The 19,817-nt window shown below is 35.2% G+C and overlaps 1 protein-coding gene across 12 annotated transcripts in view; it reads right to left on the bottom strand.

Moving 5' to 3' along the window:
- The window catches only part of UNC80 (unc-80 homolog, NALCN channel complex subunit), a 230,625-nt gene that overhangs the window by 138,696 nt on the left and 72,112 nt on the right, over positions 1-19,817 (bottom strand). For all 12 annotated transcript variants that reach the window (XM_059393393.1, XM_059393382.1, XM_059393389.1 and 9 more), the window contains exons 20-22: positions 19,011-19,117; positions 17,064-17,160; positions 9,068-9,240 (exon numbers count right to left, since the gene is read on the bottom strand). In XM_059393393.1, coding sequence (XP_059249376.1) covers positions 9,068-9,240; positions 17,064-17,160; positions 19,011-19,117 — 377 coding nt within the window. The remainder of the gene's footprint in view (positions 1-9,067; positions 9,241-17,063; positions 17,161-19,010; positions 19,118-19,817) is intronic.

Genomic DNA, 19,817 nt, shown 5'->3' with positions numbered 1-19,817 from the left:
CTAAAGAAAACAATTTCTTACAGCAATCACACAGTAAGTTTTAGATAAAGACTTCAGTATGAAATGTAAATTAAAACTTTTAGAAGAAAATATAAGAATATATTTATTACCCAAGGATTTCTTTAAAAAGTTGTTTAAAAAAAAGAAAAAAGCTAGCCATAAAGAAAATCTTAATGGGTCAAACTAAAATTTTCTCTTCACTAAGATTTAGTATAAAGAATAAAATAAAAATAAGCCAGAAAGTGGGAAATAATACCACATAAAAACAGAAAATGGATTCTTACTGACATCTATACTCTCTTTTAGAATTATCAATACAAAGTTAGATAATCCTCCAATAAAAAGATAAACAAAAGGCATTAAGGGATCGTTTCCCAAAGTGAAACATGAAAGGTAACCAGACCCATGAAAAGACATTTCAGACTTTAGGTTGAAATATAAAGTGTTTTTACTTTAATTCACCAGATTGTTAAAAATTAAAATGTTGGATAATACAAACACTGACAAGAACACAGAGCAATAGGAGTTTTTATTACAGCGTTGGTGCCAATAATTGTTGCAATTATCAGGAAACACACTGTGGCATCATAGAATAAAATTATGACTCACTAATTCCACCCCTAGGTGTATTTAGAAAACTGTGAATCAAGGCCCATAAGCAGTAATACTCATGAAGGCATTGTACAAAATAGCCAAAATTTGGAGAAAATAAAAACGTCCACCTAACAGAATGGATATATAAACCGTGATATAATCAAAAACAAATATCATTCATTAGTGAAAATCAATACATTAATGCTAAAAGCATCAACAAAGATGAACTCAAACTTAATGTGGTGCAAAAAGAGGATAGCATGATTTAACGTAAATGAATTTCAAAACCAGGCAAACAAAGCAAAAAAAAACAATATATTTCGTAGGAATAAAAGCTCATGTGATAAAATAAAGCACAAGAAAGATTAAAACAAAGTTCAAGAGAGCAGTGTCTTGTAGGGGGTAGTGGACCTGCCGTTAGGGAAGGGAATTCAGGGGACTTTAAAGAAAGTGGAAATGTCCTATTCTTTATGGTAGTGGTGGATATGTGATAATTTTTTCCCCTTAAACTCAATGAATTTATGAAATAGATTACTTTTGTGCTACATTTCATAGTTAGGACCCTTTTTTTTTAAGATTTTATTTATTTATCACAGAGAGAGAGCACAAGCAGGGGGAGCAGCAGGCAGAAGGAGACTCAGGCTCCCTGCTGAGAAAAGAACCCAACACGGAACTTGAACCCAGGTCTTTGGAATCATGACCTGAGGTAAAGGCAGATGCCCAAATGACTGAGCTACCCAGGCATCCCCATAGTTAGGATCTTAAAAAAAAAAAAAAAATCAATAATATAGAAATACCACTAGCATCAAGTGAATAATTTGATGATTTAGTTTTGGTTATTATTGAATTGTATCAACCTTTCTCATGATTCAAAAGAGAACACAATATGATTTTGCTTTGATAGTTCCTCTTATGCAGATATTCCCATTTTCTTAAAAGAGCTAATCTGCATTGATCACCAAGTGGATTTGTGATGGTAAGACCCTATAACGGATTAAATTTGATGCAGTGAACCTGAAAGTATAAATCTACCTATGGTAACCAATGTTTCATTTTCATGAGGAGACTTTCAGTTTATGTCTGTTTAACTGGTAGAATTATTGACAGCATCGCTTTTCACTCTCCAAAGTGTCCCAGTTTGCAGAAAAATTATATAATCTTTCCTAAAGCTATCAATTTATGAGGCTATGTAACTTACCACCAATTAGATTTTTTCCCACCCACAGACTAGAGAGAACTCTACACTATCACTGACTTTCTTGATTTCATGGAATTGTTCTTAACACAAACTGACATTATTATTAGTGTTATTCATGTTAATAAGTTAGAAGTCATCATATCTACACATGTTGTGTATTAAATTGAATAAAAGGGGGTAGAATATTTCACCCAAGATACATAGAGAACAGACAGAAGTGCCTTTTGCCTGAATTGTTTAATTTTTCTATTTTTGTTTGTAGATTACATAAACCTAGAGACAAGATGAGTTTTTTACTAAAACATGTCTTTTCCAAAATGCCTTGCACTTGTGTCTATTAAATTGTACTAAAGAGAAAGAGTGAGAGGAAGAGCTGTGCCAGACTTAAAATTAAACCAATTATCCCTAAGGTGAGTAGTCACAGCAACAGAGACAAGAGACTTGTTTAAAACAAAACCTGCAGATCAGCAGGACTTTGAACGTTGACATTTCTAATATTTCTTCCATTTAACAATACTTTTTAATTCTGAAGAAAATCGCAAACTTGAAAAAGTCACATTTACATTCTGTGATTAAAGCAATAAAACAATGAAAGCTGATCTGGGATAAAATTATGTCATAATGCAGAAATTGCATTTAAGCTGCATTTAAAAATAAATGCAACACCCAACAAAAGAACGCATTAAAGGAGAGACGGGAGAAAGAGGCGTAAGGGAATGCGATGGTAAAGGAGCACATTTATTTTTCCCTCCTCTCCCAAAGCCCAGCCGATGAAAAGGCAGAATCTATAAGGATGTCTACATCTGCATCTAGATCACATCTGTGTATCTATCCATCGATATCATTTGTATTTATACCTACCTTTCTCTACGTTTCTGCATTCATATTTTTATTTGATAGAAATAGAGATACCTCTACTTATATTTACACATATACATATATGCTAAAAACCACAAATGCATTGTAAAACATATAAAACATATTTTTAACAGTGAGACATTTCTGAAAGCCAGGAAGCAGATGAAATCAGATATTAAGTGAAGCCAAATACAGAGGAAACAAAAACCAAAAATATATTTAATGGAAGACATTTGTGACAGAGTGATCTGGAGACACTCTCAACCCAGGTGAGCAAGTTTGAAGAACTGTGGTTTTTGTACCTGTGCAAAGGACAGTAAACACAGAATGTACTGATTCAAGCACGTAGGACATGCAGCTCTTCTCAGTATCTTTGTCAGAATTCATCAGTGACTTCAGTTCCTTCTTTTCTCCATACTTGAGAAAATGGATTTAAGTGTGCCCTTAGTTGGGAGCTATTCCCTGGGCTGCTTCCTTTCCCCTCATATAAATAAGGTAATAAATGTGAAGGTGTTTTATCAACTATCAAGTACAATGAAAATGTTACTATTGTGATCATCTACCACCCCTGCCTGCACTGCCACAATTACCACTGTCATTACCTATCCCTCTTTTTATTCAACCAAGTTCTTTTTTTTTTTTTTTTTTTTTTTAAGATTTTGTTTTCTTATATGACACATACACACACACACACACAGAGAGAGAGAACAAGCTGGGGGGGCCTCAGGCAGGGAGAAGCAGGCTCCCTGCTAAGCAATGAACCCAATGCCAGACTCGATCCCATGATTCTGGGATCATGAGATGAGCAAAAGTCTGACACTTAACCAACTGAGCCACCCAGGCATTCCTTATTTATTCATTTTAGAAAGTGAGAGCGAGTAAGGGCAAGTGTGGATAGAATCAGAGAGAGAATCCTCAAGCAGACTCCCCATTGAGCATGGAGCTCAATGCAGGGCTGATCCCACAACGCATGAGGGGATCCTGACCTGATCATGATCCTAATGACCTGAGGTGAAACCAAGAGTCGGATGCTTAACTAACTGAGCCGCCCAGGCTCCTCTACCACACTCCTTTAAACCTTTACTAACTCTGAACTCTGGAATTCTAACCTTTCACACTCCTTGGCCTCGACCTAGAATCAAAGACTCAGGTATGGAAGGAAATCATACAAACCACCCACTTTTCAAGGCCCCTGTACAATGGCCCCCACTGAATGCAGTCAAGTGACAAAGAGCTCATTACTTCTCCATGGAGCTATCTCCTCACTGGATGTCTACAATCATAAGAAAATGCTTCTTTATTTTGAGACTCAAAAGACATAACTTCTTGGCATCAAACGCCTTTATTTTATTTCTTACCATGAGACTTTTAACATTGAGAAGGTCCAGCAGTGCCATAGTAGGTTCCAAAAGAAAGGAAGAAAGGAGATTCTAGTGATTTGGTAACTATCAGGCCATACCCTCGTTTTGGGGAAATAAAATATTATTTTAAGTTTTCAATGGGTTTCAATCCAACTTAGTGGTCAGAGTCCAGCTACAGTGAGGAACAGAATGCGCTTATATCTGGAAACCTGTGTAATCTCATCTCCTTGAAAACGATAAGCATTATAGCTGCTGGAAATCAAATAGGTATGAAAACCATTTGGTGAGGGGGAATGAAATCTCAACACCCGAGAGATTTGATTATCAAAGTATTCATCAATATTCCTCTTAAAATAATCTCCATTCAGAAAAAAGTACTAATTTGCTTTGTTGGGATTATTTTTCAAATCCTCATTTGCTTTCTCTGTTACAAGCCTCATATTCCTCCCATGGATACACATCTTACATAAATCCGAAGTATTTCACATAGGAAACAATTACTACGTCTGTTTTTATATCATTAGTAAAAGTTAATAGAAGTAATTATTCCAACTACTTGACTAAGAAGTCTCATTTTGCCAGGTAATCCTTTTGCCATGAATTCATCATGTATGCATGTGTTAAGGAAACTTTTAAATAGATCCAAATGTTTTTGGACATTAAAAATAATTTATAGTCTTTATTCTGCAGATCTTATTAATCTATTGCATTTTCAATGTATCAAGGGATACTCATTCTCACTTAAATAAATAAAAAATATAAAATATAAATAAATAAATATATATATATATTTCGTATGTATGCATGTGCTTCTTTCTTACAGAGAAAGCATATGCTACTGCTATAAGAATCCTGAATGGAATCTGAAGATTCTGCTTTGAACCCAGTTATACTTAATTTTTTTAAAGATTTATTTATTTATTATTTATTTATTTATTTGACAGACAGAAATCACAAGTAGGCACAGAGGCAGACAGAGAGAGAAGGGGGGGAAACAGGCTCCCTGCTGAGCAGAGAACCCAATGCGGGGTTCGATCCCCCGACCCTGGGATTATGACCTGAGCCAAAGGCAGAGGCTTAACCCCCTGAGCCACCCAGGTGCCCCTTGAAACCAGCTTTAGCACTGACTGGCATATATGACCTGGAGCAAAATCACCTTGGCTCTTGGGGCTTCTGTTCTGTCATGTGGAAATGTTTAAATACTGCTCAGTAAAGTTCATTGTATGATATATATATTTATGTGCAGATTTTAGATCAGTATCTCTGAAAAGAGTGTGGGGCCTACCTAGACTTTTCCAGTATGTCAAGGTCAACCCATTATTTCTGTCATCAGGTGCTTATTTGACTAATAGTTATCTCCAAAGGTTGTCATGCCATTATTCTCCAAGGTGTATGGCCAGCTGTGCCTATATCTTCCTATGAATTTTTCAACTAGTTGAAGTAATATGACTTGTCATTAACATTTTCTTTAATCTTGTTAGGCAACTTCTGGAGAAATTTGATACCGTGTTTTGTCTTAAAATCTTCCAAAAGAGCTATGAGTATTTGAGACAAAAGTGGACGTGACAGCACCTCTGGAACATTATAGTTTAAACCACATATCAAGTGCTAATGCGTAATTTTACTGTGAATTTCATAATTGTTCAACTAACTTCTGTCATTTTTACTTTCTTACTTATATTTAAGTGATCATGAATAAAACACAGAATTTATTATTTTTGCATGTTTTAGTGATTTCACATAGTTTTTAATAAGACAGTCAGTATGGTGGAGTACTAAATATAGGGTCTCTGAAGACAGACAGAGGTCTAATCTGGCTCTATCCTTGGCTGGCAGTGTAGCCCTGGCCTATTGGTTAGTCTTCTGAGCTTCAGGGTTTTTCCATTGGAAACAATAGGTACCCAATAAATGTTAATCATATGTTTATTCCCCTTAGAATACTGTACTAAGAAGTCTCTACAATAGATCACTCGGCAAATCTAATCTTCCTAAGGAAAGATTCAAACAAGTTGAGTTTGTTGCACCTATTAATAGTTGGCAACATGCATGGCATATGGGAAATTCTCAATAGACGCGAGTTGAGTTAGTTAATTAATTAATTAGGATATGATGAGTGTCTTAAGCTACATTGACTCTGGGTTTTTAAAATTCCATCATTACCTAGCCATGTGGTTTAATTAATATGTAGAGAACTGCCCCTCCTCTGTGACTACATCCAGTCCCAAATTACTTATTCACACGGAGAGGCCAAGGAGCACTACTCACCATTTCTGCTCGCCCACCATCACCCTATTATTATGACTTCCTTCTATTCACTGATCAAATCCTGATGCTCCCACTACTAATCACCACCATGTTCCATACATTGTCAACACTTCCTAATCATTACAAATTTGATAGTTATGATACAGGAGTCTATGGACATGTTAATGAGCATTTCTTAAGTGCCAATAAGATGGGGCATACTTTATTGGGTATGAGTATTTTGGATGAACTGTTTGTTCATGTACTCACCCATTATTTAACTGTTCAATCGTTCGCTCTTTTCCTATGAATTTGTTACATTTATTTACTTATTTTAATCTGACCCTTTTTGGATAGGTCAACAGTGATTAAAAAAGAATCACTGTGTAACTCAAAGGAAGGACAGGCTAATTATAATACCTTCACTTAAAAAACCAAGGGACTGGCTCTTTGCTTTGTCAAACTCTCTTGCTTTAGACAGGCATCTTGTTCTTTAATTAAGTGCCACCAGCCTCAGCTCTCCTGGAAGCTCATGATTCCCCACATTTTACAGTCACCATAGCATACATCAATACACACTGAACATTTTGGTATTTACTAACATTCAAAATGGCCAATATCCGGGAATGGAAAACTGACTGAAAAATCTTTTTTATTATTATTAAAGATTTTATTTATTTATTTTAGAGAGCAGACACAGAGAGAGCACGAGTGGCCAATGTTGGGGGAAGGGGCAGAGGGAGAGGGAGTACCAGGCTCCTCAAGAGCAGGAAGCCTGAGGTGATTCACTCTCAGGACACTGGGATCATGACCTGAGCTGAAGGCAGAAGGCAGACCCTTAAGAGACAGAACCACCCAGGTGCCCCCGACTGAAAAATCTTAAACAACAAGTCATTATTTTGGGTGATTACAGTGGTATTTCTATTTCATGTTTAAGTGAAGTCACATAACTTGCTGGTCACTATCCTGAGAGCAATACCTGTAAATATCACAAAAGAATGTAATAAATTACATTATCAGGTTTGGTTGATTTTCCAAGGTAAAATATGTGTGGTCAAAGCTCACTTATTTGTGTGTTATAAAATCTGGAAAAGGGATCATTTGTACATAGGCTTAAAGTTTTTTGTTGTAAAAAAAAAGTTTACTTTAGTTTTTATTTTTTAAAAGAGAAAATAAAAGACTTTTATTCTTGATGTTTTACCTAGTATTTTGTACTCAGTATTTATACAGTGTAAGAAGAGTTTATTAAACCAGAGATAAATAAAGGAAATGAAGACACTGAGTTCAAAATGCATATCTGAGCCTAGTTTACCTGACAGAAACCCTTTTTAAAATAGATCCACTTTGGGATGCCTGGGTGGCTCTGTTAGTTAAGTGTTTGCTTTTGGCTCAGGTCATGATCTCAGGGTCCTGGCAGGGAGCGCTGCATCAAGCTTCTTGCTCAGTGAGGAGCCTGTTTCTCCTTCTCCATCTGCCTGCTGCTCCCCTGTTGTGTTCTCTCTCTCTCTCAAATAAATAAATAAAATCTTAAAAAAAAAAAAAAAAACTAGATCCATTTTATATTCTTTAATCCCTTACACATGTATAATAGTATATGATGTTCAAAGCACTTCTGCACAATTAAATTCAACTGATCTTTTATATCTTTCCTCTAGTTGTTAATTAAACCAAGACTCAGACATGTTTAAGTACTAATACATGACAGACATAAACTTAATAATAACAGAACAATAATAATGGCCAACTTTATTAAGCGGATACCTCATTTCAGGCAATCTGATGAGGGCTTTCTATTTAATGTGTCATTTAGTCCTTATACTTAGCTGGAGAATTTATTATTATTATTCCTACTTCCATTTTATAGAGGTTCAACTAGTAAATGTCAGAGTGATTTTAACCCAGGTAGTCTGAGCCTGGGAGAACCCTCACATCCTTTTAATCATGATGCTATACAGCCTACTTCCCAGTGAATATTTATTAATTTTTCTCTTTTCTTCTTTTACCTCACCAATTTTCTTCCTATTTTTACCATTAATGCTGAGGGAAAAAAACCACAATGCTACAAAAATCTATAATTATCTCAATAAATGCAGAAAAGGCATTTGACAAAGTACAATATCCATTCATGATTAAAAATATTAAAAAAACCCAAAACTCTTAAAAGTAGATTTAGAAGGAACATTCCTCAACATAATAAAGGCCATATATCAAAAACTCACATCTAACATACTCAATTGTGAAAAACAGAGCATTTTTTCTAAGATTAGGAACAAGACAAAGATGTCCAGTTATCACTTTTATTCATCATAGTTTTGGAAGTCCTAGCCATAGCAATCAGACAAGAAAAAGAAATTGGTAAGAAATTAGTAAGAAATAAGTAAAACTTAAACTATTTTGCAGAGGGTCTGATACTATATATAGAAAACCCTGAAGATTCAACCAAAAATCTACTAGAACTAATAAACGAATTCAGTAAAGTCACAAGATACAAATTTAATATACAGAAATCTGTTGCAGATTGAAAATGCACTAATAATTAAGTACCAGAAAGAGAAACTAAAAAACAATCCCATTTATAATTGCACCACAAATAATAAAAATTGCATCACAAATAATAGCTAGGAATAAATTTAACCAAGGAAGTGAAAGACTTGTACTCTGAAAACTATAAAGCATGGATTAAAAGAAAAACAAAACAAAACAAAACACCTAACTCCACAGATAGGGTCAGGATTGGGGATTCATGCTTTCGTCTCTTAGCAGTATCAATTGTAATGGGAGACAGAGTAGATAAACTCTTCCAACAACTTACAAGATCCAAAGCAGCTGCCAGGATGGATGCATCAGGAATTGTCCCTGGCTCACAGCAGTTTAACAGAAACTGAAAGCGCTTCATGCCTTGTCGTATCGCTCCAAGATTCACCACGTTTTTGCTTTTTCCACCCTCTTGATTGGAAGACAGATGATCATCAAAACTGTGGCAACCTGTAGGTTTTTTTCCATGGTGGAAGAATGAAAAAAACAGAGTATAACAGATCACAGATTGAAAAAGAGCTTCAAAGTTATAACATGTTTTCTGCAGTGTTGGCCTAAAAACATTCTCCCTGACTCCATATCCTTCTTTTCCATCCTAATGCCTGACTGAGACACACCATGACTTTTGGGAATCTGGTGACAAATGGCATAAGCAAATGCAGAATTTTACATAATACTTAAATACAGGATCTGATCATTTTACTTATGGTCTCCTCTTTAAACTGACAAGAGCTCTTAGTATATTTAAAATGATTCTTCCTGTAATCAACAACTAAATGCTATTTTTATCAAAGATAAAATCTGTTACATAAATTGATATCAAGGCCAATAACTTGGTATCTCAGTTACGATACCAAGAATCACTGACTATTCGAGTTGTAAAGAATTTCAGTGTTTGGTTATTTAATTCCAGGATTTCCAAACCTAGCTATATATCAGAACTACCTAGCAAGTTCCTGAATTTCATCCAGACTTTCAGAATCAGAATTTTCAGAAGTGGAAAATAGGATTTTGTGCTTTGTAAGCCTCCCAGAAGATAATGATGCAGCCAGTCTGACCCAACACTGGGGTCAGAGATTGGGGAACCACTGATCCCTCCCCACACTTACTTTTCCATAGTTTAGCTGCCCATGAATAAGAATCACTTTGGAGCTTATTAAACACAGAATATCAAGTCTCATCCCTAGAGACTTTGATTCCATGTCTGTTTGCACAAACACTCCTTGTGATTTATTGCTGTAGAACGTCTAAGAAACATACATTAAGAAGAAATGATACAGAATATGATTTTCATCATTTTTATCCCTAGGAACATTTCATTTTCTTTCTTTTTTATTAATATACAATGTAATTGTGTTACAGGAGTATACATCTGTGATTCATCAGTATTACACAATTCACAGTGCTCACCATAGCACATACCCTCCCCAATGTCCATCACCCAGCCATCCCAGCTTTCCCACATCCCTCCCCTCCAGCAACCCTCAGTCTGTTTCCTGAGATTAAGTGTCTCTTATAGTTTATCTCCCTCTCTGGTTTTATCTTGCTTCATTTTTCCCTCTCTTTCCTCTTTCCCTATCATCCTCTGTCCTGTTTCTGAAATTCCTCATATCAGTGAGATCATATAATAATTGTCTTTCTCTGATTGACTTATTTCATTTAGCATAATACCCTCTGTTCCATCCATGTCATTGCAAATGGCAAGATTTTGGGGTTTTGATGGTTGTATAGTATTCCATTGTTTATATATATCACATCTTCTTTATCCATTCATCTGTTGATGGACATCTAGGTTCTTTCCATAGTTTGGCTATTGTGGACATTGCTTCTATAAACATTCAGGTGCACGTGCCCCCTTTGGATCACTACATTTGTATCTTTGGAGTAAATACCCAGTAGTGCAATTGCTGGGTTGTAGGGTAGCTCTATTTTCAGCTTTTTGAGGAACCTCCATACTGTTTTCCAGAGTGACCGCACCAGCTTGTATTCCCACCAACAATGTAGGAGGGTTCCCTAGGTAAATTTTTAAAAACTTAAACAACTCCTGAATTTTCTATAGCTTCTAATATATATTTAAAACGTTTTTTCTTATTTGAGGGTATTATGCTGAATATAGTTTTTTTTTTTAAGATTTTATTTATTTGACAGAGATCACAAGCAGGCAGAGAGGCAGGCAGAGAGAGGAAGGGAAGCAGGCTCCCTGCTGAGCAGAGAGCCTGATGCGGGGCTCAATCCCAGGACCCTGAGATCATGACCTGAGCCGAAGACAGAGGCTTTAACCCACTGAGCTACCCAGGCACCCCTGAATATCGTTTTTAAAGCCATACCCAAACCCCTTCTCATGATTCTGAAATGTACTCTGACACCTAAGAATATACCCCTAGAATAAGAATCACTGACTTAGAGCTTGCTTTAATTTCTGCTCAAACCATTCATTTGTGGTTGCCAACTCTTGGTTCTTACTGAGGAGTCACAAATCTGATTTCCAGAAATGACTTTCCCATCTTTTCCATTATGAATACCTTGATCTCTTCCACCCCTTACCCTACTTTCCTACCTGCTGCCTCAGCACAAAGGCACATGTATATATGTCTGGGATTTGTTTTAAAAAAATTTTGAAAAGCATAAAAGGTAGATGAAACAATTATGGAAATTTTGATCATTATTGCAAATGGGTGATGGATATTTGGGATCCATTAGACTATTCTTTTTACTTTTTGTCTGTTTGAAAATTTTCCCAAGTACAAAAAGAATGCCTCATAATATAATTAAAATATCACTGGGGAACCTGGGTGGCTCTGTTGGTTAAGTGTCTGACTTCAGCTCAGGTTATGATCCTGGAGTCCGAGGATCAAGCTCCATGTTGGGTTCCACACTCAGAGGGAAGTCTGTTATTCCTTCTCCCTCGGACCCTCCCCCTGCACCTTCTCTCTCTCACTCACTCATTCTCTCTCAAATAAATAAATAAAATCTTAAAATATTAAAAAAATTTTCCATATTTCATTTCTTATGGGTATATTTCCTTTTCAGATGCAAATATTCCATATTTAAAATTCCATTTTCAACACCCTAAGTATTTTTTTTCAAATTAGTGTGGCACATTTTGTATTAACTGCAAAAGGAAGTAGCACATAATGAATCTGCTGCTGGAAATAATCTGAATGTATCTGAAATGACACAAAGTGCATGTAGCTAAAAACTACAGATTAGAAACAAACACTTCCTAGATAGACTTGTTTCTAGACAGCTGCCTTTCAAAATGCTACTCTGTTATTCACTGGGCAATATCAAAAGTTCCAGAACCAGTAATTTCCCGTGATTTCTCCTACCTATATGTCACTTTATGAATCATTTACATATAGCACTTTATACACATCAGAGGAAATCTCTTCTGTTAAAAGAAATTATTAACCTTAGCAGTCCCTGAAACTTTGAATTTAAGATAGACCCCAAATATTTTTCTTTTTAATGAATCCAGTTGTTTCGTTATTTGTCATATTAATTAAGATTTACAATACATTAGGTGATAACAGCCTCAAATCTATGATAGAACTAATATATATGACAAGGTGTATGATCAATAAACTTATTCTTTTTTGAAATATTTTATTTATTTATTTGACTGACTGAGAGAGACACAGTGAGAGAGGCAACGCAAGCAAGGGGAGTGGGAGAGGGAGAAGCAGGCTTCCTGCTGAGCTGGGAGCCCAATGCGGGACTTGATCCCACCACCCAGGGATCATGACCTGAGCCCAAGGCAGATGCTTAACAGTCTGAGCCACACAGGCACCCCTAAATTTATTCTTTTTTTTTTAAAGACTTTATTTATTTATTTCACAGACAGAGATCACAAGTAGACAGAGAGGCAGGCAGAGAGAGAGGGGGGAGCAGTCTCCCTGCAGAGCAGAGAGCCCGATGCAGGGTTTGATCCTAGGACCCTGGTATCATGATCTGAGCTGAAGGCAGAGGTTTTAACCCACTGAACCACCCAGGCACCCCTAAACTTATTCTTTTTTAAAAGGTTTTATTTATTTGCAAAAGAACAGAGAAAGCATGTCTGGAGGGGGAGGAGGCAGAGGGAGAAACAGGCTTCCCACTGAGCAGGGAACTTATGTGGGGCTTGATTCCAGGACCCTGAGATCATGACCTAAGCTGAAGGCAGAGGCTTAACTGATAGAGCCATCCAGGTGCCTCAACAAAGTTATTCTTAGTCAACCAATTTATTAAGGATAGCTGCCATCATTTTATTGAAGGAGACATTAAAATAAGCTTTTCATCTTTTTTCTTAGTTATTTATTTGACAAGATAATGAATTTTAAAAGAAGCCTATTTAATATTACCAGAAGTGCCATTTGATCAAAAGAACTTCAGAAACAAAATGGCTAAGGAATCTAAGTAAAATAATGAAAGGAGAAGTGATCAAAACAATCTTTGTCAGGAAGAACCTATATTTTTTGCTTCACAGAATAATGGATATTGATTACAGGTATGAAGATCAGTAGAATCCTATGACTGCAGGCATAAGAATCATGCTTGTAACTAAAAGCTATTTATAATGAAAAATTTCCCTTGTATCTATATAACATTAATGGATAACCATGTATTCACTTCCACTTTTGAGCACTTAGTATGTGTTAAGTATTATATGAAATGTTTTTTCATGTGTCTATTAGCCATTTGTATGTGCTTTGGTGAGTACTGTGAAGTGTGTAAACCTGGCGATTCACAGACCTGTACCCCTGGGGATAAAAATACATGTTTATAAAAAAATATAAAATTAAAAAAAATTAAATTTATTGAGGCACATTTATAAACTTATATAGAATACAGTTTTTAGAATCTGTCAAATTTTAAAATGCATATTTCAAAATATAGTATTTCTTTAAGCACCATTTCCCATGGAATTTATGGCAGAATTGAGCACATAGAAAATATTCAGTAAATTTTAATGATCAATTAAAAAATTCAGTTTAATAAAATATCTTCCCTCAAGGATAACATGATTTCTAAAATGAAATATTCTTAGTAAATAGAAAAACATGGAAGAAAAAGATAGCTGATTACGAATGTAATTTCAGTTTTGTTAAATGTTCAGCAGAAGTATTTTTCTAAAGTTTTCATTTTTGAAAACTTTAGATTTTAAAGAAATTATTTTTTTTTAAGATTTTATTTATTTATTTGACAGAGAGAGAGACACAGTGAGCGAGGGAACACAAGCAGGGGGAATGGGAAAGGGAGAAGCAGGCTTCCCACCAAATTGAGAGCCCAATGTGGGGCTTGATCCCAGGACCCTAGGATCATTACTGGAGCTGAAGGCAGCTGTTTAATGACTGAGCCACTCAGGTGCCTCAAGATTTTAAAGAAATTCTATTGGCTATTGTATTCGATCTTAACTCAGTGAAGTTTGAATACTATATTTAAATTGAAGGTAAGAATGTTTGATGTTTGTTTTCTTTAACAACTTTAAAGAAACAGAGATAATATACGATTAAATTAAAATAAATGAGAAAGAAAGAACAATATATCTATAATGGATACACAGAAATCATTTACACATATGGATTGGAGAGAGACAGACAGACAGGGAGAGGGGGAAAGACAAAGGGAGAGGGAAAGACGAAACAAAGGCAAAAGCGGGCCCAGGGATAGATTTGTTCATTTGGCCAAGGGCAATAGTTGTAAATTACAATATACTAAGATAATGGTTTTTTCCTTTATTTATTTATTTTTTTTAGAATAGCTGAGGATACCTAACTAGTGCAAGAGATTCCAAAAGAAATTTTTTAATAAGCCAGAGAACATGGGCAAAGAATGATGGTGATATGCAAGCTATCTTCTCTTGCCAGTCAAAAAGCACATGAAATAGGTATCAGTCTTAGATTTTATAGTTTTGTCTTCTAGATACACAGAAAGAGACTGTATTATTTCAGGTTTTGCTGACATAATCTGATCCCAGAGTTGGACTCTATGAATGTTCCATATCAAATCTTTCCTATTTGTGAAAATAAAATATAAAGAGGATCTTAAAATAAAATACAAAGAGGATCAAAGCTGGTATCTGCAGGAATCGTGGTAAAAAAAAAAAATCTGGAATAAAAATGTTTATGGGAATGCTAATGATAACATGTTTAGAACTAGATTAAAAATACTGGCCTACTCCTTGAAGAAAAGGATAAAGAAATCAAAAGGAAAGTAAACAAGTCACTTATGCTTTCATCCTTTCCATCAATGAGAAAAAACCACAAACATGCAAGTACAGAAAAGCTTCTTTAAGGAGGCACCAAATGTGAGAGCCCCTACCCTGAGTTAATTCTCAGTTCCATGAAATTACACTCCAGTGCACAGAAAGAACTTACAGAAGTAATCAGAGTACTAGCCAAATGACATTCAGCTAACACAGCACATACCTGCAGAACACTCTTTAGTTCCACACTTCATTCTCAAAAAACAAAACAAAACAAAACAAAATTTTAAAAAAACCCACAAAAATCTATTTATAATACTGATGGTTCTGAATGCTAGGTATATCTTCTCTGAAATATCATGAGGAATAAAAAGACTCCATAAAGACTGAAAATGACAAAGGTCTTCGTTGTTAGGAAAATTCTTGAAACCACCGACTAATAAGTTTGATGTATGGCCTAACCAAATTCTGTAAGAGATTAGACCAACGGGAACTTTTTTAAAAACCAGAGTAATCATAGGAATCACCGTGGTTTCACAAAGAATATACTATTGAACTAAGCTGCATATTTCCTTTAGAGTGATAAGGACATGAGTTTTTTTGGTAAAATCTGATTTTTTTAAAAGATTTTATTTATTTAACAGAGAGAGAGATTTTATTTATTTAACAGATTGTGAATTTACTATTCACAAGTAAGCAGAGAGGTAGGCAGAGAGAGAGAGAACAGAAAAGCAGGCTCCCTGCTGAGCAGAGAGCCCAATGTGGGGCTCAATTCCAGGACCCTGAGATTATAACCTGAGCCAAAGGCAGAGGCTTAACCCACTGAGCCACCCAGGTGTCCCAAATCTGAGGTTTTTATGAAATGAGAAAGCGTTTGCTAATTGCTAGTAAATTAAGTATGTTTGGCTGAAAAATCATACCCACAAATTGTTAATTAATAAAAGTCAGCTAGAAGTGTCATAGGAATTGTATCTTTGTATTTGTCCTGGTCATTAATAATATCAACAGTTTGGATGAAAACCAGGGAAGTGAATCCTTATAGCACAATTGCAAAGAAGAAAAGATTCCAAATTCAATTTGTTTTGGGTTCTGACTCTTAATTTTTTCCTGGGCATGTGAATTAACCACCTCCCAAGTTAATGAAACAATAAATTTATTTTGAGATGAAGAATTAATAACGGCTATATGAAAATATAGCATTATATTCATTCATGTGGAGGTGAGTAGCAAAAGTTAATCCAAATTCAATACAAGCCAACTATAGGATGTAAAACTTGATAATGCAACCTTAAATTGTGATCATACACTTGCTATATCCCTGGAGCTTAATTGTTACACTGTTTATCACACTGATTAAAGTCACATATGATGCATGCATTCCATCTGAATCTCCACATTTTGTAAAGTATATCATCTAATTAGAATGCACTGTAAAATGGAATCAGGATGGTGATAGTTCTGGCAACTCTTCCATGCAAGGAGAAAAAATAGGAGTCAATAATGTTCAACCAGCAGAAGTGAGATGAAAAGCTAAACTAGCTGTGTGTGTGTGTGTGTGTGTGTGGGTGTGGCCACAGATATCATAACTGGGACTAGTGAATTAAATTTATAGATGAATATATTTTCAAGATATAAGGGGAGACCTAACAATTAAAACTCTCTAGTTCTGGAACAGGTTACTTTGTGAAGTAATAGACTCCTCTTTGGTGGAAGTATTCAGAGGGTGACTGGCCACCTCTCAGGAATATAATGTGCAGAATTCTTAAGTAGATAGATAGAGGGAAATCTTAAGGTTCTTTAAAGCTCCTAGATTTTAATAAAGGACAGAGAGCTGAAGAAGAAGCTCTTGTACTCTTCTTTGTAAACCTAATGTTCACTATGGAATGAAAAACACAATAGGACTTCCATAAATGTCTGTTGAACCAAATTGATAAAAATGAAGAAGCTATATATATAGTAGTACAACACACACACAAGAAAGAAATGAATAAGAAATCAATGGAAATAGAAAATGGACCATTTTATCTGATCAAATTTTTGTTCTGTATGATGAAAATTGGATGTAATTCTTAGACAGTACAATATTTACCAAGACGTTTGAAGAAATTCTCCTCTTCATCTCTTCCATTTTCCATTCCACTCCCTGGGCCACCTTCAGAAAGCTTCACTGCACTGGTAAATTTGACCTGAGGGTAAAAAGGCAATTCTTTGTTTTTATACTAAACCTTGCTTTTGAAAAATAAGTTATTTAGAATATGAAGATTACTTTAGTTCTTCTGACTTCCACATCAGTCAATATGGTTTATTCCTATGTACCAAAGAAAACAAGACTTATAACTAATTTGAAAGAGAGTCTAGTCATAGATTGAAAGTAAATAATCAGGCATCCTGAAAATAATTCAGCAGCTAAATGAGATGTTCTTAGAGATGTTTAATTTCAATAAAATACAAACTCAAATTCATGAACAGCAAGCCATATTTATCCTTTACAAATAGCATCACAGTTGAGAATGAGACCAAACTGAAAGATAGGCAAATAGAAAGTTTCAAATCTTTATGGAAAAAAAAACAGTATAAATTAATTCATAAAGTACCCTATAATTAAAGTGAAATAATGTGCTTTGGGCTTTTCCCTAAGTATTTAAATGTGCCCTTGATCTTGCCCTTAGGCCAAGTGTACTTAAAATTTTCAGCATGCAAGGAAGCTATGTGAGTAAGCCTCGCATACTCTTAATATTTGGCCAATATTTTAGCAAAAGGATGTGAAGGAGGAATTATATTTTCTAAATGTCTTATGAGGTTGATATATTCTCTATATAATTTCAAAATATTACCATTAAAATAGATAGAAGAAAACTGGTTTTAGTGAGATTCAAAGCAGAAAGATTATAAACAAATGATTTAGATATAAAAAAAAAATGTAACTCTTGCCATAAGCTGGAAATTATAGTGACCAAGACCTGGATCATGTGCAGGGAATGCTCTTGTAGGAATTGGATTTCACTGAGAATCATTACCTTTTCCAAATAGTATGCTGTTACAATACTTAATAGTATTATGAAGAAGCACTTAGTGGGAGAAATCCTGAATTTCTTTATCCTTTTCAATAGGGAGAACTGTTTAAGTACTCACAAAAAGTAATGGAAAGAGGATGAAGTACATGCGTGTGTGTGTGTGTATGTGTGTGTTTTAATACATAAAGTGAATCATTAGAAAATTCTGCATCCTTGGGTAGGAGCTTGAAATGTCAGGAATTTCACATGTATGTTAAAAGTTAAAAATAGTTGGAAAATACCAATTTGGATGCCTTTCATTTCTTTTTCTTGTCTGATTGTTGTGGCTAGGATTTCCAGTAGTATGTTAAATAAAAGTGGTGAGAGTGGAAACCCATTTGTAACAACATGGATGGATCTAGAAGGTACAAGACTACATGAAATGAGACAGTCAGAGAAAGACAAATATCAAATGATTTCACTCTTGTGGAATTTAAAAACAAAACAAAACAAATAACAAAAAAAGGAGAACAAATAACAGACTCTTAACTATAGATAACAAAATGGCGGTTAGTAGAGGTGGTTCCCAGCGGGAAGTGGGAAGGGTGAAACAGGTAATGGGGTTTAAGAGTACACTTTTCATGATGAGCACTGGGTACTGTACCAAATTGTTGAATGACTATATTGTATACCTGAAACCAATATAACACTGTTAATTGTTAATTATACTGGAATTAAAAATAATAATAAAAATAAAGCTAAAACATTAAAATAGCTGGGAATTAATACCTATGTACATATCTAGATCTGCATTATAATTTTATGTAAATTTTTTGTTACTCTTTTCTTCCTTTCCATAATAGCCTACTACTTAGATATCTTAGTTTTCATTGTTCATTTAAGTTTCTAAACTTTGCTCAATTTGAAGAAAGTTTCTTCAACTCTTTGTTATTTGGCCCTTCCATGTGTTCAACATTTCTTGGTCCTGACATTTTTCTACCAGCAAATCCAACATTATCTTATATAAGTGATATCCTGTTTACCTTGGAACTTTGCCTGATGAAAGAGAGGCGGTCCACAGAGCTGATGTCCAGAAGGTCCTCCACACCATCTGCTAGGCCTGAGAGGGAGGACCGCTTCAGCCAGTTTCCTATTTAATAATTTTGAAAATTTAGATCAGTATAGCATTTTCCTCCCAAATGAATTAAACAGAAATGTCAGCATGTGCTCAAAAAGCAATGAAAATTACATGGCTTGCTGTACACTGAAGTGAAAACAAATGGTTTTCAAAATGTATATGCTTTGAATATTGGATTATAAAATGATGAGACTGAGTAAGACCAGAACAAAATGAATTTGGGCCTCTTTGGTGAATAAAACCACAATCCATCCAGTTCTCCTTGACACTTTTCACATCTTCCGATAAGTCCTGTTGATTTTACCTCCTAAGCATTTATCGAATCTGTCCACTCTGCTGTACATGGTCAATCACCCAGTCCAAGTTTCCATTACTTATGCCTAGACTACTAAACAGCTTTCTAATTGGTCTCCCTCAACCAATATGCTCCCTCCAGTATGTTGCCCATGTAAGGGATCTTTCAGAAAAAGCTAACCTGCTTGCATTATTCCCTTGCTCAATATCCCAGCTGGGCTACGTAGGGCTGTAAGACAAAGGCCAACCTTACCTGCAAGGTCCACAGGCTTTAGTCCCCATTGCATTGTCATAATCCTGCAGACGCTCTTCTCCTTGTCTTGTTTCTACTTCCCTCACTTCCTACTGCCTCACTACTTCTACTCCCTCACTATTCCTAATACTTTTACAGATTTTATTGCTACCACTTAGTACACTT

This window comes from Mustela nigripes, chromosome 3 (genome assembly GCF_022355385.1).
Source record: "Mustela nigripes isolate SB6536 chromosome 3, MUSNIG.SB6536, whole genome shotgun sequence".
In the NCBI taxonomy this organism is placed as follows: domain Eukaryota; kingdom Metazoa; phylum Chordata; class Mammalia; order Carnivora; family Mustelidae; genus Mustela; species Mustela nigripes.
The sequence above is the reverse complement of the archived record's forward strand: the minus strand, read 5'-3'. Positions and strand labels throughout refer to the sequence as shown.